Here is a 23,639-nt window from a genome sequence, read left to right as displayed (position 1 = left end):
TATATATATATATATATATATATATAAACAAGTTCCACATTTGTAGTAGAACAAAAGCAGCCACCAAAGGATCCATTTGCCAAACCAGCAATAATTGAGCACAATTCCCTCCAACACTCCCAAAGAATCCAATCCTCCTTTATCCAAAGGCCAAGCAGCCAGAAAAAATAAACATAAACAAGGACACCACCCTTTCTCTTTACTCCTTTCGGCTTTTCCACCTCCCTATCTCTCTCCTCCTCCCAACGCAGTGACCATGGAATGAGTGGAGTCACACCCCTGGGCTCTCACCAGACACTGACACCCAAATCAGCTCCCTGATTTCGAATTACTCTGTCTTCCCCAGGCCATGCATGGTCTCTTTACACCCATGTCATGCTCCATGATGAGTCATAATGGCCCCTCCCTCCGTTCAACATTCTCATTGTTCTCATCATCTCTCCCTCGGTCATGATGGATGGCATGGCACATCGACACCTGACCCTGTGGCCTCATCATGCTATTCCTTCCATGGCTCCATGATGCCCATCCGCCTCTCACTCACATATAACACACCACCTCCTGTTGCAGTGTGCTCCCTCTGCCGCTCCCTTCCTATGATGGCTTCGAGCTGCTGCCTCTTCTTATTGTTGCTTTCCTTGTTGTTCTCCGCTTCCTTCTCCTTCGAGCCACTTAACATGGAAGGTATTCCCTGGTTTTAGTCTTTTAGTCTATCGTAGTCGTTTGTGCCTCTTTTCCACTGATTTGCTTGGGTTTGTCGTCGTCCTTTTCAGTGGAGGCTTTGATTGATATTAGAAGCGATTTGCACGACCCTCATGGGGTTTTGAGCAACTGGGATGAAGACTCTGTGGATCCCTGTAGCTGGGCGATGATCACTTGTTCTTCAGACAACCATGTTATTGGCCTGTGAGTCTGCTTCTTCCCCCTCTCTTCCCATCCCATTCAGCAGAAGCTAAATTTAGCAATTCTTTCGTGTTTAATTTTCTTCTGTAGGGGAGCGCCGAGCCAGAATCTTTCAGGAGTACTCTCTGGGCGAATAGGGAACCTCACCAATCTCCAGCAAGTGTGAGCGATGTTTACAAAGCTTCGTCTAGGGTGCAGGACTTTGTGCTGCGCTAGCTCCTCAACTCTGTTCTACTATGTTTTTTTTGGCAGACTGTTGCAGAACAACAACATCTCCGGCGAGCTGCCGGCGGAGTTAGGCCTACTCCCGAAGCTGCAGTCTTTGGACCTATCTAACAACCATTTCTCCGGCGTCGTCCCAGACTCATTGGGCCACCTCGCCAGCCTTCGATATCTGTGAGACATTCAACACGTCTTAATCCTTAACATGCCATCAAAAGAATATAAGGAGATCTCCACAAGAATCCAAATCAAGCATGCTTCTGCGCGTCTTTTAATGCGCTCGACTTGTTGCCGTTAAATTTCTAATCTCTCTCCTCGATCCTCTCCGCAGGAGGCTAAACAACAACACCCTGTCCGGGTCCTTACCCGCGTCGCTGTCCAAAATCACGCAGCTTTCCTTCTTGTGAGCAACAACAATGGCGTTCGCTGCTGCAAACTTCTACTTCTTTTTTGCGAAACATAAGACTTATCAAAGTTTATCTCGTTTCCAGGGACTTATCGTACAACAATCTCACCGGATCTGTTCCCGAGTTCCCATTCCAGATCAGGACTTTCAAGTTAAACGTCGGCTGAAATTGAGATGTTCTCTATTGCATCTGCTTGTTCTAAATTGTTCCTTCATCTCTCGTTTCCTCAGCGTCGTCGGGAATCCATTAAAATGTGGCAGCAGGATGGATGAGTGCTCGCGGACTACCGTTCCCAGCTCCCTTCCCTTCCTCTTGGAATCATCGACTCAGAGTACTTCATTTGATCCATTCATTTTACCTCATCGCGAAGAAAGTTTACGTTTTGAGCTACAATTTGCTTTCCATGTCGTTTCAGAGAGATCCAAAGCGAAGAAATTGGGCATCGCAATGGGCGTCAGTCTCGGAGGCTCGTTGCTCTTGCTCCTCGTTGCCCTGCTGCTCTTCCTTTGCCGCCGAAAGCGGCAGAAGAAACAATGGGTCCTCGGTCTCAGTGGTGAGTGTCATCCTGCATCACAAGAGAGATATGGACATAGTAGTGCAAGTGTTACGGTAACGGAGATGACGATTGAGTTTTGTCTCATGCAAACAGAGCGGGAGGAGGAAGGGGCGGCGGCGGCAGGGGCAGGGGCAGGGCTGGGGAACCTGCGGCGCTTCACACTTAGGGAGCTTCGGACGGCGACGGAGAACTTCAGCGGCCGTAACGTGCTAGGCAAGGGTGGGTTCGGACACGTTTACAAAGGGAGGCTGTCCGACGGCACTTTGGTGGCGGTGAAGCGTCTGCGGGCCGACGCCGTCGGCTCCGGTTCCGGCGAGGCTCAATTCCGCACGGAGGTCGAGATGATCAGCCTCGCCATCCACCGCAACCTCCTCCGGCTCCTTGGCTACTGCGCTGCAGGCGGTGAACGCCTGCTCGTGTACCCCTTCATGCCCAACGGCAGCGTCGCTGCCCGCCTCCGAGGTACGCTCCTCCCTCCCATGCATTGCCTATCCTACTCCTGTCAGCCCTCTGCAAGATTAATCCAACGGTTCTAGCATAATCTTGAAATATCCTGTGCAAAGTGATTTGGAGCGGATCCGAGACTGGGGTGTAACAACCGCGTCTTTATTTTGTCACGTAGTAGTCAGTTTCGGGTACCAGACCACAGAGTGCAGTTAATACAGTTCGCGTAAGGCTCATCTCAGCCGTACGTTCTGCGATTCCCGGCCTCATCGTCGTCATCACGGCACGCCGTTCGTCTGGCCCACAATTGACCAATCCCACCCACATCTGTCTCCCATCTCCATCTCTCCAGAATGAACGGTCATGTTTGGCTTTAACATTCGCGTTTTTTCTGGTTCAGGTAAGCCGGCGTTGGAGTGGAACACGCGGAAGCGAATCGCCCTGGGCGCCGCCCGGGGGCTCCTCTACCTCCACGAGCAGTGCGACCCCAAGATCATCCACCGCGACGTCAAGGCCGCCAACATCCTCCTCGACGACTGCTGCGAGGCCGTCGTCGGCGACTTCGGCCTCGCCAAGCTCCTCGACCACGACGACTCCCACGTCACCACCGCCGTTCGCGGCACCGTCGGCCACATCGCCCCCGAGTACCTCTCCACCGGCCAGTCTTCGGATAAGACCGACGTCTTCGGCTTCGGCACCCTCCTTCTCGAGCTCATCTCCGGCCGTCGCGTCCTCGAGTTCGGCAAGGGGCCCAGCCAGAACCAAAAGGGCGCCATGCTCGACTGGGTACGTTAATCGCCCCCCATCTCCCTACTGTTTGAGTAAATGCCACATCGAGCCTCCGAAGTGTTTGTGAAAATGCCGCCTCGGGGTTGCACGCAGGTGAGGAAGGTGTACCAAGAGAAGAAGTTGGATCTGCTGCTAGACCGCGATCTGGGGACCGACTACGACAGGATCGAGCTGGCGGAGATGGTGCAGGTGGCGCTTCTCTGCACGCAATTCCTCCCCGCCCACCGGCCGAAGATGTCGGAGGTGGTGCGGATGCTCGAAGGCGACGGCCTGGCCGACAAATGGGAGGCCTCCATCCGGCCGCAAATACGAATCCCGAAAAACGACGGCAGTCATGCCGACGCCAACGAGTTCTTCAACATCAATTGCGGCAACGAGGAAAACAACAGCGACGACGACGCTGCCTCCGCCGCCATGGTCGACGAGATGGAGCTTTCCGGTCCTCGGTAGAACCGTAAATAAATTTAGGGCTACTTTACTTCATTTAGGATTTATTCCACTAACACATGAGTTTAAATTGACTTGTTAGATGAATATTATTTATCAAAAAAAAAAAAGGAAAATGGAGAATATATATATATATATATATATATACAATACTGATATTATACGCGCCCTCTTTTGCGCTCCTGTGCGCGTCAAAGCCAGGTGGATATATTTTTTTTTCCACCTCTCATATTTTTTTAACCACGTCATTTTATTTTTTCCTTTCCTTTTCTAAAACCTAACTTTTCCTCGCCCTCGTCTCTGTGTTCCCCGCGACGTCGTTTCCTCGCCTCGCCTCTGTGTTCCCCGCGACGCCGTGCTCTGCGATCCTCTCTCGCGACGCACCTAACTTTTCCTCTCCTCGCTCGCCTCGCCTCGCCTCTGTGTCGCCTGCTTTGAAGAAGCAGCTCATCATCTCCACTGCACTCATGGCTATTGGCATTGCCATTGTTACTTGGGTGGCCCTCCCATCATCTTTCACTATTTTCAACTTTGGTGAGCAAAAACAGGTTAAGAACTGGTAAGCTTTTTATTCCATTTGTCAATCAGTTCTCAGATGCTTTTTATGTTTCTCAATATACTAATTATTGGAGATGAACAGGCAGTTGTTTTTCTGTGTGGCAATTGGGTTATGGACTGGCTTGGTGATTGGATTTGTCACTGAATACTACACAAGCAACGCCTATAGGTAAAAATAAATGTTCCCATTCCTCTATTCAAGTATCAACATTATTGAACATTCTACCAAAAAGACATCCTTCAAAATTGATACTTACCAAAACATGATCTGTAGGTTTTTTTTTTTTTTACCATATGGTGTTGCACGTCTATTTTTTAATCTCCAATCTACTCTTGCATGCACTTTTTGGTATACGCCAATACCAAGGGTGCTTTTGTAGGTTAAATGCTCGGCATTGTTTACAGTTCACACATAATGCCTTGTACTTATTCTCATTTACAGTTCACACATAATGCCTTGTACTTTTTGGTATACGCCAATACCAAGAGATGAATACTAGTAAAACATGCGACAATGGGGGTCAAAAGAGGAAATCCATGGATAGATCTCATAATATTATTGATCCTTCTTCAATAAGAACAAAGGGATGTGGGAAGAGACTAAAATCATCAAAGGAGAAGTCAACTTCAAAGTCCCGGTTATGTCGTGGATGTGGGCATCGAGGTGTGTCACATGACAAACGCAATTGTCCAAGTTTACAGCAAGGGTATGTGTAGATTAATTCTATATTTGTATGGTAATTTTATTTGCTAATCAATTATTTTTATTAAATTTGTAAATATAACGATGTGTTGATTGTCAGATCAACTATAGATAATCATCATAACAGCGATGACGACACATATGAAGAAGAATTGGCATCAATAGCGGGTACTATCAAAGTTTTTTTTTATAAAATTATAGTAGTTGATTGATTGAGATATTGAAAGTAATAATTGTCTTTATTGTTGTAGGTTCAAACAATATGCACTAGGATAAAACTTTTGTAGATTCAATAACAAGTATGAGACTGACGATGGTATTCTTCTTCAATGCTTTGCTTGCTATCTTCTCATTAGAGCATAGGGTTCCTACCGTTTAACAAAATTAGTTTTAAAATACTAATATTCAAAATTTATATATATATACATTGGCTTCCAATTAACTTTAAACAACAGTAGTTTTCTGCATTTTTGTATGCATATTTTTTTTTTTGTAAATGGTAAATGCATTGTTCCACTAGAAATGTATATATTTTTTTTCAAATGGATAAATGCATTATTTTATTACTGAAAACATGTGTTTTTTTTAGCTATTACACTTATGTTAGCTTGATTTATGCTTATGAATGCTCTCATTAAAATTTGAGTGAACATTTTGTCCCTCAGGTCCTGATAATCTAGATAACTTGAGGAAGTTTGCAAAGCAATTCTAGAGACGATCACTTGAAGCTGCAGCATCTAAAGGTGGAGAAAATGATGATATCCCAGATCTAATGCTTGGAGAGACATTTGAGTCGGCTGCATAATCTTGACAATGAATTTTTTATATATATTTCATATCATTTTTGGAAGCTTTAATTAAATGTTGCAATGATGGGCAATTTTTTTTATCTGTTAGTGTTAATCTTTATCGCTTACTTTGAATTTTGATTGTAAATTGTAAATTCATTTATTCCCATATGCATAAGACAGTTACAATACATGAATACTGTATTTACATCTCTTTGGTTACTTGAGAAAAGCATCATATACAACAGATATACATAAATTTTAAACAAAGATGCATTTCAATATCAACATCCACTACATTTTCAACCTACAATGTCATCATTCTTATTCCTTGGTAGCCAGCCTGTTTGCTCATTGAAACCAAGTCTTGAATGCCAAGATCAAGTGTGGACAGTCATCGATGTTGTGAGTGGAAAAGCTTAAGCTCTGCTTCAGCAAATCTTGAGAATCTGATAATGGAATGGTAGATATTATTCTCAGTCCTCTCCCGAATTCTGTGACTCATTCCAGCCATCTCGACATTACCTCCAGCACTTTCACTGATGGGTCCATAAGCATCAATTGCTAGGCCAGTAGCAATAGTGCTCAACATGCCTAATGCAGCAACAGCCATAGCATACATGGCAGCAAGACTGAAGCCGATTGCGAAAATGGGAATGATGATAGATTTGTATCCGAGAGCAAGCCGAAAGATAACATTGGTGGCAGCTCCAGTTCGACATGAATCAGCAACATCTTGAACCGGACTGTAAATGAGAATAAGTACAAGGCATTATGTGTGAACTGTAAACAATGCCGAGCATTTAACCTACAAAAGCACCCTTGGTATTGGCGTATACCAAAAAGTGCATGCAAGAGTAGATTGGAGATTAAAAAATAGACGTGCAACACCATATGGTAAAAAAAAAAAAAACCTACAGATCATGTTTTGGTAAGTATCAATTTTGAAGGATGTCTTTTTGGTAGAATGTTCAATAATGTTGATACTTGAATAGAGGAATGGGAACATTTATTTTTACCTATAGGCGTTGCTTGTGTAGTATTCAGTGACAAATCCAATCACCAAGCCAGTCCATAACCCAATTGCCACACAGAAAAACAACTGCCTGTTCATCTCCAATAATTAGTATATTGAGAAACATAAAAAGCATCTGAGAACTGATTGACAAATGGAATAAAAAGCTTACCAGTTCTTAACCTGTTTTTGCTCACCAAAGTTGAAAATAGTGAAAGATGATGGGAGGGCCACCCAAGTAACAATGGCAATGCCAATAGCCATGAGTGCAGTGGAGATGATGAGCTGCTTCTTCAAAGCAGGCGACACAGAGGCGAGGCGAGGCGAGCGAGGAGAGGAAAAGTTAGGTGCGTCGCGAGAGAGGATCGCAGAGCACGGCGTCGCGGGGAACACAGAGGCGAGGCGGTATTGATATTATACGCGCCCTCTTTTGCGCTCTGTGCGCGTCAAAGCCGGTGGATATATTTTTTCCACCTCTCATATTTTTTAACCACGCCATTTTATTTTTCCTTTCCTTTCTAAAACCTAACTTTTCCTCGCCCTCGTCTCGTGTTCCCCGCGACGCCGTTTCCTCGCCTCGCCTCTGTGTTCCCCGCGACGCCGTGCTCTGCGATCCTCTCTCGCGACGCACCTAACTTTTCCTCTCCTCGCTCGCCTCGCCTCGCCTCTGTGTTCCTCGGCGTTTCTCGCCGCGACGCCGTGCTCTACGTTTCGCGTTGCCGCGAGGCTGTGCTCTACGATCCTCGCTCGCAACGCCGTCCCTACCGCCATCTATCGTTGCCGCCGTCGTCGTTTGTCGAGAGCCGCCGACGCCGACCTGTCGCCACGACGCCATCCCTACCACCGTCCCTCTCTGTGAGAACCCTCCCTATTTTTGCTATTTGCATTTTAAATTTCCTTCCTGAATCATCCCCTAATCACTCTGTTGAAACAATCCAACCAGCTAGCATCGGCTTTTGCATTGTGATGTTGCTTGTACTCAGTTAACCATCATTCTCCTGCGGCATTAGGTTTCTAAATCTCTTCTCTGTTGCTGCCTTGAGCAATGCGATTATAGGTCTAGCAATAATTGATAACTATGATTATGCATTTTTTCTGTATTTAGTTGCTTTTTGAGCTACTATCAATTTCATTGTCACTCTTTCCATCTTGTGGTACTTTGATAGGTTACCTTTTGTCCAATTTTGAACATATTGCTACCCAATTATTTTCTATTTCTCTTTTCTTGTACTTAAATTGTATTTGGCTGTTAATTGGACTCATGACTACTATTTCCATCCGTTTACCTTTGACAATACATGCTCTGGATTTATTGGTCTGGGAAATAGAAGTGTACAATCTAGTTTTTGCCGGTTACCGTCTAATTTTTGTTTCTGTTTGGCTTCTTCTGAAAAAGAATCCAATGGTTAGCTTCAGAGTTTTCTTCTTGGGTGGCTTTTACATACTGCCAACTAAATCTAATTACTTTCATGTGGAAAATAAAGGGGCTTATGATATTTTTTTAAATATACAAATCAGTATTCTTATCACTCACCGTTATGGACACCATTATGCTACTATGACATTTAGATCAAAGGAATTCTCATCTTAGTGAATTCATTCTCTAATATAGCAAGTATAAATACTAGTGTCCCTAGTATATAAAGCAAAGAATTGTATTCATTACAGTATCCTTGATTTATTGCTTATTTGCAAAGATATAATGCATCCATTCTACTTCCCATTGTCCATGGTTATCATTATAGTTGTAAAACTTTTGCCATTGTTAACCTATTTGATTTGTTTCTATGCTGGACACTAGATCTTCATAATTATAATTTTTCTCTCTTCTATTTGTTTCTTTGATGCTGAATGTAAATATTTTTCATTGCCGATGACCACCACATGAGAACACTGTGATGTTAGATTACTAACTAATTTTTAACTATTCTACCAAACAATACACTTGTTATATGGTACTTATCAAACCTTCAAAATCCAGCAACATCTATCTTCTTATGTCTATTTGATTTAGAATGTTTTTGTGACTATATGGTGATATGCAGAACTTCACTTCATCTAAATCTGAAATTCCTCAACAATGGAAGAACATAATCAGCTATACATTCCCCAAGTTGCAGATGATCGAAAGCCAAAATATGGGATGGAATTCTCATCAATAGAGGAGGCATTTTCGTTCTATAATCAATATGCACGAGAATCTGGATTTAGTGCAAGGATAAATAATAGCAAGAAAAATAAGATGACAAATGAAGTTGTCTGGAAAACATTTGTATGCTTTAAAGAAGGATATACAAATGATCAACGAAATAAACAAACAAAAGGTGATCTACGGACGAGGGAAAGAGCACGTGGCGAAATTAGAACTGGTTGTAAGTCAAAGATTTCACTTGTCAAGAAACAAACTGGACCTAATTGGGTTGTCACTAACTTTATGGAAGGTCATAATCATCCACTTTCGACTCCTTCAAAGGTGCATTTGCTACGCTCACATCGTAATGTTTCGACAACAAAGAAAGCATTGACTCAACAGTTTTCAGAGGCCAATGTGCCAACTTGCCAACAAATGCGATTATTAGAGATAGAGTATGGAGGACCTGAGCTGGTAGGTTGCACAGAAAGAGATATTAGAAACTTTGAGAAACAGTTAAGGGATGAACAGAAGGGTATCGATGCTGAAACACTAATCGAGTTATTTGCATATGAGAAAGAGAAGAATTCAGCTTTTTTCTTTGATTACGAGACTGATTCAGATAACAGATTTAGTAGGTGTTTTTGGGCGGATCATGTATCAAGGACGGCATACAATGTATTTGGTGATGTAGTTGTATTTGATACAACATATAACACTAACAAATATGGGTTAATTTTTGCACCATTTGTAGGAGTTAATCATCATCATCAGACAATTATTTTTGGTTGTGGCTTTATAAGTGATGAGAAAACCGAGTCTTTTGTTTGGTTGTTTAACAAATTCATGGAAGCTATGCCTAAAGGTGTACCAAATGTGATCATCACTGATCAGGATCCTGCTATAACGAAAGCAATTGCCCAAGTTTTCCCTCAGACAGTGCATCGATATTGTTTGTGGCACATACTGAACAAATTTCCAGATAAATTAGACCCTTTGACTTTTCGTGAATACTACCAAAGCATAAAGAATGTCATTGGAAATTCTACCACACCTGATGAATTTGAGAATTCATGGGAAGAAGTTATCAAGTGTGCTAACTTGGAGAAAAATGATTGGTTGTCTTCGATGTATGAATTGCGACACAAGTGGGTGCCAGCATATTTTAGTCATATATTTTGTGCTGGAATGTCAAGTAGTCAAAGATCTGAAGGCTCACATGCATTTTTCAAGAGGTATATTTCAAATAAGAATTCATTGATGGATTTTATAATCCGTTTCAATAGGGCACTGAGACACCAAAGACACAATGAGTTAGTTGCTGACCATATTGATATGAATGAGCTTCCCAGGATTAAGACAAACTGGCCAATGGAAACTCAAATGGTTAAGTTGTACACAAAAAAGAAATGGGTAGAGTTTCAAAATGAAATAAGTGAGATCCATGGTTATTATGTGCAACAAGCATCTACGGGAGTTGACTCAGTGATTTATCATGTGATAAAATTTCAAAGTAATTCTTCCTCCAAACCAAGGGTGCTTACGCATGACAAACAGAAGGACAACATATTCTGTAGCTGTAGGAAATTTGAGTTCGATGGCATTCCATGCAGGCATATGTTAGCCTTTTTTCGTATCAACCAAGTGTTTCATTTGCCAGATAAATATATACTCAAACGATGGACACGAGATGCAAAGGTTGGAGCAATACATGCTTTGGGTAAGCAAAATTTCATTGATGATCCACAAAGGGTTTTGATGTCAAGACACTCAAGGTTATCTATTAAAGCTTCAGTATTAATTGATGATGCATCTTTGACTGATGAGGGGGCAAACTTCTTGGATGAACAATTTGATTATATCTACAGCAAAATTCAAGAGATGAATACTAGTAAAACATGCGACAATGGGGGTCAAAAGAGGAAATCCATGGATAGATCTCATAATATTATTGATCCTTCTTCAATAAGAACAAAGGGATGTGGGAAGAGACTAAAATCATCAAAGGAGAAGTCAACTTCAAAGTCCCGGTTATGTCGTGGATGTGGGCATCGAGGTGTGTCACATGACAAACGCAATTGTCCAAGTTTACAGCAAGGGTATGTGTAGATTAATTCTATATTTGTATGGTAATTTTATTTGCTAATCAATTATTTTTATTAAATTTGTAAATATAACGATGTGTTGATTGTCAGATCAACTATAGATAATCATCATAACAGCGATGACGACACATATGAAGAAGAATTGGCATCAATAGCGGGTACTATCAAAGTTTTTTTTTATAAAATTATAGTAGTTGATTGATTGAGATATTGAAAGTAATAATTGTCTTTATTGTTGTAGGTTCAAACAATATGCACTAGGATAAAACTTTTGTAGATTCAATAACAAGTATGAGACTGACGATGGTATTCTTCTTCAATGCTTTGCTTGCTATCTTCTCATTAGAGCATAGGGTTCCTACCGTTTAACAAAATTAGTTTTAAAATACTAATATTCAAAATTTATATATATATACATTGGCTTCCAATTAACTTTAAACAACAGTAGTTTTCTGCATTTTTGTATGCATATTTTTTTTTTTGTAAATGGTAAATGCATTGTTCCACTAGAAATGTATATATTTTTTTCAAATGGATAAATGCATTATTTTATTACTGAAAACATGTGTTTTTTTTAGCTATTACACTTATGTTAGCTTGATTTATGCTTATGAATGCTCTCATTAAAATTTGAGTGAACATTTTGTCCCTCAGGTCCTGATAATCTAGATAACTTGAGGAAGTTTGCAAAGCAATTCTAGAGACGATCACTTGAAGCTGCAGCATCTAAAGGTGGAGAAAATGATGATATCCCAGATCTAATGCTTGGAGAGACATTTGAGTCGGCTGCATAATCTTGACAATGAATTTTTTATATATATTTCATATCATTTTTGGAAGCTTTAATTAAATGTTGCAATGATGGGCAATTTTTTTTATCTGTTAGTGTTAATCTTTATCGCTTACTTTGAATTTTGATTGTAAATTGTAAATTCATTTATTCCCATATGCATAAGACAGTTACAATACATGAATACTGTATTTACATCTCTTTGGTTACTTGAGAAAAGCATCATATACAACAGATATACATAAATTTTAAACAAAGATGCATTTCAATATCAACATCCACTACATTTTCAACCTACAATGTCATCATTCTTATTCCTTGGTAGCCAGCCTGTTTGCTCATTGAAACCAAGTCTTGAATGCCAAGATCAAGTGTGGACAGTCATCGATGTTGTGAGTGGAAAAGCTTAAGCTCTGCTTCAGCAAATCTTGAGAATCTGATAATGGAATGGTAGATATTATTCTCAGTCCTCTCCCGAATTCTGTGACTCATTCCAGCCATCTCGACATTACCTCCAGCACTTTCACTGATGGGTCCATAAGCATCAATTGCTAGGCCAGTAGCAATAGTGCTCAACATGCCTAATGCAGCAACAGCCATAGCATACATGGCAGCAAGACTGAAGCCGATTGCGAAAATGGGAATGATGATAGATTTGTATCCGAGAGCAAGCCGAAAGATAACATTGGTGGCAGCTCCAGTTCGACATGAATCAGCAACATCTTGAACCGGACTGTAAATGAGAATAAGTACAAGGCATTATGTGTGAACTGTAAACAATGCCGAGCATTTAACCTACAAAAGCACCCTTGGTATTGGCGTATACCAAAAAGTGCATGCAAGAGTAGATTGGAGATTAAAAAATAGACGTGCAACACCATATGGTAAAAAAAAAAAAAACCTACAGATCATGTTTTGGTAAGTATCAATTTTGAAGGATGTCTTTTTGGTAGAATGTTCAATAATGTTGATACTTGAATAGAGGAATGGGAACATTTATTTTTACCTATAGGCGTTGCTTGTGTAGTATTCAGTGACAAATCCAATCACCAAGCCAGTCCATAACCCAATTGCCACACAGAAAAACAACTGCCTGTTCATCTCCAATAATTAGTATATTGAGAAACATAAAAAGCATCTGAGAACTGATTGACAAATGGAATAAAAAGCTTACCAGTTCTTAACCTGTTTTTGCTCACCAAAGTTGAAAATAGTGAAAGATGATGGGAGGGCCACCCAAGTAACAATGGCAATGCCAATAGCCATGAGTGCAGTGGAGATGATGAGCCGCTTCTTCAAAGCAGGCGACACAGAGCAGAGCACGGCGTCGCGGGGAACACAGAGGCGAGGCGAGGAAACGACGTCGCGGGGAACAGAGACGAGGGCGAGGAAAAGTTAGGTTTTAGAAAAGGAAAGGAAAAATAAAATGACGTGGTTAAAAAAATATGAGAGGTGGAAAAAAAAATATATTTTTTTTCCACCTCTCATATTTTTTAACCACGTCATTTTATTTTTTCCTTTCCTTTCTAAAACCTAACTTTTCCTCGCCTCGCCTCTGTGTTCCCCGCGACGCCGTTTCCTCGCCTCGCCTCTGTGTTCCCCGCGACGCCGTGCTCTGCGATCCTCCTCGCGACGCACCTAACTTTTCCTCGCTCGCCTCGCCTCTGTGTTCCTCGGCGTTCTCGCCGCGACGCCGTGCTCTCGTTTCGCGTTGCCGCGAGGCTGTGCTCTACGATCCTCGCTCGCAACGCCGTCCCTACCGCCATCTATCGTTGCCGCCGTCGTCGTTTGTCGAGAGCCGCCGACGCCGACCTGTCGCCACGACGCCATCCCTACCACCGTCCCTCTCTGTGAGAACCCTCCCTATTTTTGCTATTTGCATTTTAAATTTCCTTCCTGAATCATCCCCTAATCACTCTGTTGAAACAATCCAACCAGCTAGCATCGGCTTTTGCATTGTGATGTTGCTTGTACTCAGTTAACCATCATTCTCCTGCGGCATTAGGTTTCTAAATCTCTTCTCTGTTGCTGCCTTGAGCAATGCGATTATAGGTCTAGCAATAATTGATAACTATGATTATGCATTTTTTCTGTATTTAGTTGCTTTTTGAGCTACTATCAATTTCATTGTCACTCTTTCCATCTTGTGGTACTTTGATAGGTTACCTTTTGTCCAATTTTGAACATATTGCTACCCAATTATTTTCTATTTCTCTTTTCTTGTACTTAAATTGTATTTGGCTGTTAATTGGACTCATGACTACTATTTCCATCCGTTTACCTTTGACAATACATGCTCTGGATTTATTGGTCTGGGAAATAGAAGTGTACAATCTAGTTTTTGCCGGTTACCGTCTAATTTTTGTTTCTGTTTGGCTTCTTCTGAAAAAGAATCCAATGGTTAGCTTCAGAGTTTTCTTCTTGGGTGGCTTTTACATACTGCCAACTAAATCTAATTACTTTCATGTGGAAAATAAAGGGGCTTATGATATTTTTTTAAATATACAAATCAGTATTCTTATCACTCACCGTTATGGACACCATTATGCTACTATGACATTTAGATCAAAGGAATTCTCATCTTAGTGAATTCATTCTCTAATATAGCAAGTATAAATACTAGTGTCCCTAGTATATAAAGCAAAGAATTGTATTCATTACAGTATCCTTGATTTATTGCTTATTTGCAAAGATATAATGCATCCATTCTACTTCCCATTGTCCATGGTTATCATTATAGTTGTAAAACTTTTGCCATTGTTAACCTATTTGATTTGTTTCTATGCTGGACACTAGATCTTCATAATTATAATTTTTCTCTCTTCTATTTGTTTCTTTGATGCTGAATGTAAATATTTTTCATTGCCGATGACCACCACATGAGAACACTGTGATGTTAGATTACTAACTAATTTTTAACTATTCTACCAAACAATACACTTGTTATATGGTACTTATCAAACCTTCAAAATCCAGCAACATCTATCTTCTTATGTCTATTTGATTTAGAATGTTTTTGTGACTATATGGTGATATGCAGAACTTCACTTCATCTAAATCTGAAATTCCTCAACAATGGAAGAACATAATCAGCTATACATTCCCCAAGTTGCAGATGATCGAAAGCCAAAATATGGGATGGAATTCTCATCAATAGAGGAGGCATTTTCGTTCTATAATCAATATGCACGAGAATCTGGATTTAGTGCAAGGATAAATAATAGCAAGAAAAATAAGATGACAAATGAAGTTGTCTGGAAAACATTTGTATGCTTTAAAGAAGGATATACAAATGATCAACGAAATAAACAAACAAAAGGTGATCTACGGACGAGGGAAAGAGCACGTGGCGAAATTAGAACTGGTTGTAAGTCAAAGATTTCACTTGTCAAGAAACAAACTGGACCTAATTGGGTTGTCACTAACTTTATGGAAGGTCATAATCATCCACTTTCGACTCCTTCAAAGGTGCATTTGCTACGCTCACATCGTAATGTTTCGACAGCAAAGAAAGCATTGACTCAACAGTTTTCAGAGGCCAATGTGCCAACTTGCCAACAAATGCGATTATTAGAGATAGAGTATGGAGGGCCTGAGCTGGTAGGTTGCACAGAAAGAGATATTAGAAACTTTGAGAAACAGTTAAGGGATGAACAAAAGGGTATCGATGCTGAAACACTAATCGAGTTATTTGCATATGAGAAAGAGAAGAATTCAGCTTTTTTCTTTGATTACGAGACTGATTCGGATAATGATTTAGTAGGTGTTTTTGGGCGGATCATGTATCAAGGACGGCATACAATGTATTTGGTGATGTAGTTGTATTTGATACAACATATAACACTAACAAATATGGGTTAATTTTTGCACCATTTGTAGGAGTTAATCATCATCATCAGACAATTATTTTTGGTTGTGGCTTTATAAGTGATGAGAAAACTGAGTCTTTTGTTTGGCTGTTTAACAAATTCATGGAAGCTATGCCTAAAGGTGTACCAAATGTGATCATCACTGATCAGGATCCTGCTATAACGAAAGCAATTGCCCAAGTTTTCCCTCAGACAGTGCATCGATATTGTTTGTGGCACATACTGAACAAATTTCCAGATAAATTAGACCCTTTGACTTTTCGTGAATACTACCAAAGCATAAAGAATGTCATTGGAAATTCTACCACACCTGATGAATTTGAGAATTCATGGGAAGAAGTTATCAAGTGTGCTAACTTGGAGAAAAATGATTGGTTGTCTTCGATGTATGAATTGCGACACAAGTGGGTGCCAGCATATTTTAGTCATATATTTTGTGCTGGAATGTCAAGTAGTCAAAGATCTGAAGGCTCACATGCATTTTTCAAGAGGTATATTTCAAATAAGAATTCATTGATGGATTTTATAATCCGTTTCAATAGGGCACTGAGACACCAAAGACACAATGAGTTAGTTGCTGACCATATTGATATGAATGAGCTTCCCAGGATTAAGACAAACTGGCCAATGGAAACTCAAATGGTTAAGTTGTACACAAAAAAGAAATGGGTAGAGTTTCAAAATGAAATAAGTGAGATCCATGGTTATTATGTGCAACAAGCATCTACGGGAGTTGACTCAGTGATTTATCATGTGATAAAATTTCAAAGTAATTCTTCCTCCAAACCAAGGGTGCTTACGCATGACAAACAGAAGGACAACATATTCTGTAGCTGTAGGAAATTTGAGTTCGATGGCATTCCATGCAGGCATATGTTAGCCTTTTTTCGTATCAACCAAGTGTTTCATTTGCCAGATAAATATATACTCAAACGATGGACACGAGATGCAAAGGTTGGAGCAATACATGCTTTGGGTAAGCAAAATTTCATTGATGATCCACAAAGGGTTTTGATGTCAAGACACTCAAGGTTATCTATTAAAGCTTCAGTATTAATTGATGATGCATCTTTGACTGATGAGGGGGCAAACTTCTTGGATGAACAATTTGATTATATCTACAGCAAAATTCAAGAGATGAATACTAGTAAAACATGCGACAATGGGGGTCAAAAGAGGAAATCCATGGATAGATCTCATAATATTATTGATCCTTCTTCAATAAGAACAAAGGGATGTGGGAAGAGACTAAAATCATCAAAGGAGAAGTCAACTTCAAAGTCCCGGTTATGTCGTGGATGTGGGCATCGAGGTGTGTCACATGACAAACGCAATTGTCCAAGTTTACAGCAAGGGTATGTGTAGATTAATTCTATATTTGTATGGTAATTTTATTTGCTAATCAATTATTTTTATTAAATTTGTAAATATAACGATGTGTTGATTGTCAGATCAACTATAGATAATCATCATAACAGCGATGACGACACATATGAAGAAGAATTGGCATCAATAGCGGGTACTATCAAAGTTTTTTTTTATAAAATTATAGTAGTTGATTGATTGAGATATTGAAAGTAATAATTGTCTTTATTGTTGTAGGTTCAAACAATATGCACTAGGATAAAACTTTTGTAGATTCAATAACAAGTATGAGACTGACGATGGTATTCTTCTTCAATGCTTTGCTTGCTATCTTCTCATTAGAGCATAGGGTTCCTACCGTTTAACAAAATTAGTTTTAAAATACTAATATTCAAAATTTATATATATATACATTGGCTTCCAATTAACTTTAAACAACAGTAGTTTTCTGCATTTTTGTATGCATATTTTTTTTTTTGTAAATGGTAAATGCATTGTTCCACTAGAAATGTATATATTTTTTTCAAATGGATAAATGCATTATTTTATTACTGAAAACATGTGTTTTTTTTAGCTATTACACTTATGTTAGCTTGATTTATGCTTATGAATGCTCTCATTAAAATTTGAGTGAACATTTTGTCCCTCAGGTCCTGATAATCTAGATAACTTGAGGAAGTTTGCAAAGCAATTCTAGAGACGATCACTTGAAGCTGCAGCATCTAAAGGTGGAGAAAATGATGATATCCCAGATCTAATGCTTGGAGAGACATTTGAGTCGGCTGCATAATCTTGACAATGAATTTTTTATATATATTTCATATCATTTTTGGAAGCTTTAATTAAATGTTGCAATGATGGGCAATTTTTTTTATCTGTTAGTGTTAATCTTTATCGCTTACTTTGAATTTTGATTGTAAATTGTAAATTCATTTATTCCCATATGCATAAGACAGTTACAATACATGAATACTGTATTTACATCTCTTTGGTTACTTGAGAAAAGCATCATATACAACAGATATACATAAATTTTAAACAAAGATGCATTTCAATATCAACATCCACTACATTTTCAACCTACAATGTCATCATTCTTATTCCTTGGTAGCCAGCCTGTTTGCTCATTGAAACCAAGTCTTGAATGCCAAGATCAAGTGTGGACAGTCATCGATGTTGTGAGTGGAAAAGCTTAAGCTCTGCTTCAGCAAATCTTGAGAATCTGATAATGGAATGGTAGATATTATTCTCAGTCCTCTCCCGAATTCTGTGACTCATTCCAGCCATCTCGACATTACCTCCAGCACTTTCACTGATGGGTCCATAAGCATCAATTGCTAGGCCAGTAGCAATAGTGCTCAACATGCCTAATGCAGCAACAGCCATAGCATACATGGCAGCAAGACTGAAGCCGATTGCGAAAATGGGAATGATGATAGATTTGTATCCGAGAGCAAGCCGAAAGATAACATTGGTGGCAGCTCCAGTTCGACATGAATCAGCAACATCTTGAACCGGACTGTAAATGAGAATAAGTACAAGGCATTATGTGTGAACTGTAAACAATGCCGAGCATTTAACCTACAAAAGCACCCTTGGTATTGGCGTATACCAAAAAGTGCATGCAAGAGTAGATTGGAGATTAAAAAATAGACGTGCAACACCATATGGTAAAAAAAAAAAAAACCTACAGATCATGTTTTGGTAAGTATCAATTTTGAAGGATGTCTTTTTGGTAGAATGTTCAATAATGTTGATACTTGAATAGAGGAATGGGAACATTTATTTTTACCTATAGGCGTTGCTTGTGTAGTATTCAGTGACAAATCCAATCACCAAGCCAGTCCATAACCCAATTGCCACACAGAAAAACAACTGCCTGTTCATCTCCAATAATTAGTATATTGAGAAACATAAAAAGCATCTGAGAACTGATTGACAAATGGAATAAAAAGCTTACCAGTTCTTAACCTGTTTTTGCTCACCAAAGTTGAAAATAGTGAAAGATGATGGGAGGGCCACCCAAGTAACAATGGCAATGCCAATAGCCATGAGTGCAGTGGAGATGATGAGCTGCTTCTTCAAAGCAGGCGACACAGAGGCGAGGCGAGGCGAGCGAGGAGAGGAAAAGTTAGGTGCGTCGCGAGAGAGGATCGCAGAGCACGGCGTCGCGGGGAACACAGAGGCGAGGCGAGGAAACGACGTCGCGGGGAACACAGAGACGAGGGCGAGGAAAAGTTAGGTTTTAGAAAAGGAAAGGAAAAAATAAAATGACGTGGTTAAAAAAATATGAGAGGTGGAAAAAAAAATATATCCACCTGGCTTTGACGCGCACAGGAGCGCAAAAGAGGGCGCGTATAATATCAGTATTGTATATATATATATATATATATATATATATATATTTTATTCTGGCTGCAATTCCTCTCCCTTTTCCATGAATAAACTCTCTATTTTCTTTAGCTGTTTTAAACAATCACATTCTATTACTTTGTTAAAATGTGATGTTAAGGCCTATAATTATAGTAAAGGTGATAACCTTTCAGGACTAAATTATGATAAGGTAAATCATGGAGAGTTTCATCAAGCATAGTTACATTTTATATTGATCAAATGATCTGATAAATTTTACATATGTTGAGAATCCACCCTATTTAAGGCCTATTCATATCAATGATAATCTCTATCTATGAATTTGGCAAATTTCAAATATATTTTTCATTACTTTTACCATCTTGGATTGTATTGCATCTTCAAGGTTGTTCACCTTTCATTGTCCAACCTAGAACTATGGGTGTTATTACTCAAATGGATCCCTATCATCTAATTCTCTTCCGGCCGCAAATCTGTTAAGTGATAACTTGTCTTGAATAATGAAACTTCGATTATAGTGATAGATTTAAGGCATTTGACCTACCATTTCAATTGTAGATGAGATCCTCTGTCTCGAAAATATCGTGTCCCCATGTCCCAGCGCCGATCGGACGACCTAAATCACATCTTAAGGATGCAATGTACATTATGAAAATATCATAGCCGTCCGATCGATACTGGGACACGGGGACACGGTATTTTCGGGACAGAGAATCTCATCTATTTCAATTGGCAAACCATCCTGACTGACAAAGCACAAGGGATAAAAATATGATCCTCATTCGGAAGAGAGTTATTGATTCTCACACTTAGAAATGAAAATTATATTAGCTGAGAAACTTATCCATTACCTATAGATCCGACTCCGAGTTGGATCTGAACTGGACCTAGTCTATAACTACATGATTAACAGTTGGGATCGGTCCTAAATTTTAAAGGTCCGGTGTAAAAAAAAATAGTTTTTTTATTCTTATAAAAAATAATAAAAATAATATTATAAAAATAATTTCATTAACCAAACTAATTTATGTTTAGAGATTTCAGAGTTTAAAGCGATACAAATAAAAAAAAACCATTGAAGGAGGAAGAAAACGTTCCTGCATATTTTCCTTTTTCTTTCTTTTTTTACCCATTAAAAAAAAACTTTAATAGTTTAAAATTTATAATGAGATCTTTTTATTTTTTTTTAACACGGTGTCAGTAGTATTTACTTTAAAATATATAAATGTTTTTTAAAAAAATGTGGTCTTATCTTTTTAATTTAATTTAATTTTTTTCGATAAACTTATTTTATTGGTATTTATTTAAAAAATAAAATAAAAATTATTTTAAAAAGTCTGTCGAAGATGGGCCCTGTGCGCTAGTCTCTCATCTTGATTATTCTAAGGCCGGGTCTAGGTTGGGGCCCGGTGAATCATTGATTCATTAAAAACTATATATATTTTATTTACATTTTTTAATCATAATTTTTTATTTAATAATATTTATAATATTTTAATAAATGATTATAATAGTGTCGTTGAATATTAATTAAATTAATAATTGAAGTTAATTTTTTAAAGATATTTGTCTTGAATTTTGTCATGTGGACTATTTTCCATTTCTATTAAAACTAATTTTATAAATTATTTACTTTGAATTCCTTGACGTAAAACTATTCTAACTTTCTATTAAAATTAAATTTACAACTTATTTGTCTTCAATGTTTTCTAAGCGGTTCTACCTTTAACTCAATAAATTTATTAATCTCATTTAAATTCTCTTAATTAATCATTAGTCTTATTTTATCATTTTATTAATTCAATATTGAGTTTATAAAACTTATTTGATTTATATGATATATCCACTAATAAATTTATCAAGAAATATAATTTATTTAATAACACTATAAAAATAATCAGATTTACCGATGGAATTACCGACGGAATAAAATTTTCATTAGTAATTACCAACAAAATAAAATTTTTGTTGGTAAACTTATTAATTTGGGGGAAAATGACGAGATTCCTAACGGAATTCAACTTCCGTCGGAAATCAATTTTGGGATTCTCGACGGAATCTAATTTCCGTCGGGAATCCCGAAAATAAAATTAGGGCACAAATCCTTCTCCTTTCATGCACTCATCTTTCTCCTCTCCGACGATCCTAACTCAATCTCTCCTCTCCGGTGATCTTCAAGTAAGTTCTCTCTTCCCCAAGTCTTTTTATCTCCTTCCCGACCTCCGTCGATCGCTAGCATGCGGCTGGCAGCTTTGCCGGCCGCTAGCCGCATGCTTGCGGTTGTGCTAGTCTCTAGCAAGCGGTTGTGCTGGCCGCCAGCAAGCGACTGACGGCTATGCCGGCCCCTAGCAAGCGGTCGACAACAGCTACTAGCAGTATGGTCGACTGTCAACTTACAGTTGACTTCTTGGCCGACCACTAGCTAGCAACTGGTAGCATGGCTGGCCACAAGCTCAGCAGACCACTAAATCCCGATTACGAGCTCTCCCTGCCACAAGCTTATAGCTACAAGTTTGATTCACCGCATACTCTTTTGTTATATTTGTTTGTGATTAATTTTGACTAATTTTTTTTCATAATATATTGAAGTATAATTTAATAAACAATACACATTTATGATTTTACATGATTGAATTTAAATGTAGGTTAAGTTATTATTTTGATATATAACATAATATAGTCATTTGGTGATTTTAGTGTTCGTATATTTTTATTTATATTAGTTTTAGAGCTCATTATCTTTAGTTGGAATCTGAAAGATAACATAGTTTGTAATTTATCCGATTTAAAATCTAGGTTTCTTGTGATTTAGGTTGATAGATATGGGAAAACAATCTAGGTCTTTAATCATGAATTACACATCCCGACCCTTGTCATAATCTCATATCTGGACTTCAATCTGCCGGGAATCGAACATCCCAACTTATTAGAATCACACATTCGATTTTCAACCAATCAAAAATCGAACATCCTAATTGGGTTAGTCAACCCTGCACACTTGGTAACAATGTTAGATCACAACACGTTTAACTTTAATCTATTTTTCATTTATCAAAACTCAGGTTTGATCATTAGTGCCGATTGCACCAACAATCTCCCCCTTTTTGATGCAATGACAACCTTAGTTAAAGTTAGAAAAATAATGCAAAAGGAATAGCAATAAAAATTAAACAAGTTCTGTTCTATTCTCTTGAGCATTTTTAAGGTTAAGGTTTTCAAGTTTTTAATTTCCTTACTTAACCCTTACCAAGTTTCCTTACTTTTTCTTATTTAACTCTTACTCTCCCCTTTAGCATTCATCAAAAATATGTAAGTATACTAAGGAATTGAAACACACAAGTGAGTATAAATGTTACAAAATAGGCATAAAACCTTACAGATTTATTGTAGGAAGGAGGTCAGAGTTAAAATAATTTCCACTAAACTTTGAAAAAAAAAATTAAAATTTATAATAGGTTTTGAAATAAGTAACAGTTCTGAAGAATTCAAAAGATTTTCAAAAAATAATTTAATCAAGAATTTAGAAAGATTTACAAAGTATGTTAAACATGAACTTAGAAATATTTTAAGTCAGGAGTTTTTAATTTAGAAATATTTTCAAAATACTTTAAGCCACTTAGAAATATTTTCAAAAATTTTAAATCAGAGAAATATTTTCAAAAACTTCAAACAAGAATATTCTAAGTTATTTTTAAAAAAATAAGTAAATATTTCTAAAATAATTTTCAAAAATAGAATTTTAGGATGTGTCAAAAAAAATAATTTTAAAATTATTCTCCAAATATCCTTACCTTGAACCTGATATTATTTAAGAAAAATATTCATTTAGAAATTATTCTTAAATGTCTAACCGTTTGTTACTAATTGACTATCAAAAGATAGTAGTGTTCACTTGGTCAGTCAAGTTAAATAAATATATCCAGTTAGTGTTTGACTAAGATGAATTACTTAACCTGATCATTGTAATTTTGATATTTTTCACCCAGACTTATGTTGATATATTAATATAAGTATCTTAAGTCCAAACAATTTACGTATACATCTTACGTTGTTCTAAGTTCATGCATAGACAATCAAGGTAGGCCTATTATGCTTGTGAGATGCTCGATTCCTAGATCTATAGAAACATGCTTTCTATGGATTTGACCAAGACTAACGCTAAAATTAATTTTAA

The 23,639-nt window shown here is 38.2% G+C and overlaps 5 protein-coding genes and 1 long non-coding RNA gene across 6 annotated transcripts; 3 read left to right on the top strand and 3 right to left on the bottom strand.

Moving 5' to 3' along the window:
- Positions 1-250: 250 nt before the first annotated feature.
- Positions 251-3,893, top strand: LOC121976041 (probable LRR receptor-like serine/threonine-protein kinase At2g23950). The gene is made up of 11 exons (XM_042528029.1): positions 251-684; positions 774-906; positions 994-1,065; positions 1,156-1,299; positions 1,457-1,528; positions 1,617-1,682; positions 1,763-1,863; positions 1,948-2,085; positions 2,182-2,550; positions 2,933-3,318; positions 3,415-3,893. The coding sequence occupies exons 1-11, from the start codon at positions 396-398 to the stop codon at positions 3,769-3,771; spliced, it is 2,127 nt and encodes a 708-aa protein (XP_042383963.1). The 5' UTR covers positions 251-395; the 3' UTR covers positions 3,772-3,893.
- Positions 3,894-6,196: 2,303 nt separating this feature from the next.
- LOC121978532 (pyrophosphate-energized vacuolar membrane proton pump-like) lies at positions 6,197-7,667 on the bottom strand. The gene is made up of 4 exons (XM_042530866.1): positions 7,469-7,667; positions 7,005-7,242; positions 6,837-6,923; positions 6,197-6,563 (listed from the first exon to the last, which is right to left on the bottom strand). The coding sequence occupies exons 1-4, from the start codon at positions 7,665-7,667 to the stop codon at positions 6,212-6,214; spliced, it is 876 nt and encodes a 291-aa protein (XP_042386800.1). The 3' UTR covers positions 6,197-6,211.
- A 3,177-nt stretch (positions 7,668-10,844) lies between these two features.
- LOC121976042 lies at positions 10,845-12,038 on the top strand. The gene is made up of 4 exons (XR_006110499.1): positions 10,845-11,062; positions 11,159-11,226; positions 11,310-11,374; positions 11,723-12,038. It is a non-coding gene; the product is annotated as an uncharacterized LOC121976042 (long non-coding RNA).
- Positions 12,039-12,224: 186 nt separating this feature from the next.
- On the bottom strand, positions 12,225-13,688 carry LOC121978531 (pyrophosphate-energized vacuolar membrane proton pump-like). Its single transcript, XM_042530865.1, has 4 exons — positions 13,502-13,688; positions 13,033-13,213; positions 12,865-12,951; positions 12,225-12,591 (listed from the first exon to the last, which is right to left on the bottom strand). Exons 1-4 carry the CDS (start codon positions 13,686-13,688, stop codon positions 12,240-12,242), a joined length of 807 nt encoding a protein of 268 aa, XP_042386799.1. The 3' UTR covers positions 12,225-12,239.
- Positions 13,689-16,864: 3,176 nt separating this feature from the next.
- LOC121977836 lies at positions 16,865-18,058 on the top strand. The gene is made up of 3 exons (XM_042530259.1): positions 16,865-17,082; positions 17,179-17,246; positions 17,743-18,058. The coding sequence occupies exons 1-3, from the start codon at positions 16,865-16,867 to the stop codon at positions 17,787-17,789; spliced, it is 333 nt and encodes a 110-aa protein (XP_042386193.1). The 3' UTR covers positions 17,790-18,058.
- A 186-nt stretch (positions 18,059-18,244) lies between these two features.
- LOC121978530 (pyrophosphate-energized vacuolar membrane proton pump-like) lies at positions 18,245-19,330 on the bottom strand (the record flags this gene model as incomplete). Its single annotated transcript, XM_042530864.1, has 3 exons — positions 18,245-18,611; positions 18,885-18,971; positions 19,053-19,330. Coding segments are annotated over 3 exons (717 nt in total), but the record flags the coding sequence as incomplete, so codon positions are not given.
- Between the last annotated feature and the right edge of the window lie 4,309 nt (positions 19,331-23,639).

The sequence above is a fragment of the Zingiber officinale genome, chromosome 4B (genome assembly GCF_018446385.1).
Source record: "Zingiber officinale cultivar Zhangliang chromosome 4B, Zo_v1.1, whole genome shotgun sequence".
Lineage (NCBI taxonomy): Eukaryota > Viridiplantae > Streptophyta > Magnoliopsida > Zingiberales > Zingiberaceae > Zingiber > Zingiber officinale.
Note: the sequence above shows the minus strand (reverse complement) of the source record. Positions and strands in the feature narration are given on the sequence as shown.

What these genes read in the sequence shown, in the direction of transcription:
- LOC121978532 (XM_042530866.1), bottom strand. Translation starts at nt 7,667, where the DNA reads ATGGCGTCGTGGCGACAGGTCGGCGTCGGCGGCTCTCGACAAACGACG. An exon ending in GGCGAGCGAGGAGAGGAAAA is followed by an intron (nt 7,243 to 7,468) that starts GTTAGGTGCGTC and finishes GCGTATAATATC; the next exon opens with AATACCGCCTCGCCTCTGTG. An exon ending in CAAAAACAGGTTAAGAACTG is followed by an intron (nt 6,924 to 7,004) that starts GTAAGCTTTTTA and finishes GGAGATGAACAG; the next exon opens with GCAGTTGTTTTTCTGTGTGG.
- LOC121976041 (XM_042528029.1), top strand. Translation starts at nt 396, where the DNA reads ATGGCCCCTCCCTCCGTTCAACATTCTCATTGTTCTCATCATCTCTCC. An exon ending in TTCCAGATCAGGACTTTCAA is followed by an intron (nt 1,683 to 1,762) that starts GTTAAACGTCGG and finishes TCGTTTCCTCAG; the next exon opens with CGTCGTCGGGAATCCATTAA. An exon ending in ATGGGTCCTCGGTCTCAGTG is followed by an intron (nt 2,086 to 2,181) that starts GTGAGTGTCATC and finishes TCATGCAAACAG; the next exon opens with AGCGGGAGGAGGAAGGGGCG.
- LOC121977836 (XM_042530259.1), top strand. Translation starts at nt 16,865, where the DNA reads ATGAATACTAGTAAAACATGCGACAATGGGGGTCAAAAGAGGAAATCC. An exon ending in TGTCCAAGTTTACAGCAAGG is followed by an intron (nt 17,083 to 17,178) that starts GTATGTGTAGAT and finishes GTTGATTGTCAG; the next exon opens with ATCAACTATAGATAATCATC. An exon ending in AGAATTGGCATCAATAGCGG is followed by an intron (nt 17,247 to 17,742) that starts GTACTATCAAAG and finishes TTTGTCCCTCAG; the next exon opens with GTCCTGATAATCTAGATAAC.
- LOC121978531 (XM_042530865.1), bottom strand. Translation starts at nt 13,688, where the DNA reads ATGGCGTCGTGGCGACAGGTCGGCGTCGGCGGCTCTCGACAAACGACG. An exon ending in GGCGAGGCGAGCGAGGAAAA is followed by an intron (nt 13,214 to 13,501) that starts GTTAGGTGCGTC and finishes GCGACGTCGTTT; the next exon opens with CCTCGCCTCGCCTCTGTGTT. An exon ending in CAAAAACAGGTTAAGAACTG is followed by an intron (nt 12,952 to 13,032) that starts GTAAGCTTTTTA and finishes GGAGATGAACAG; the next exon opens with GCAGTTGTTTTTCTGTGTGG.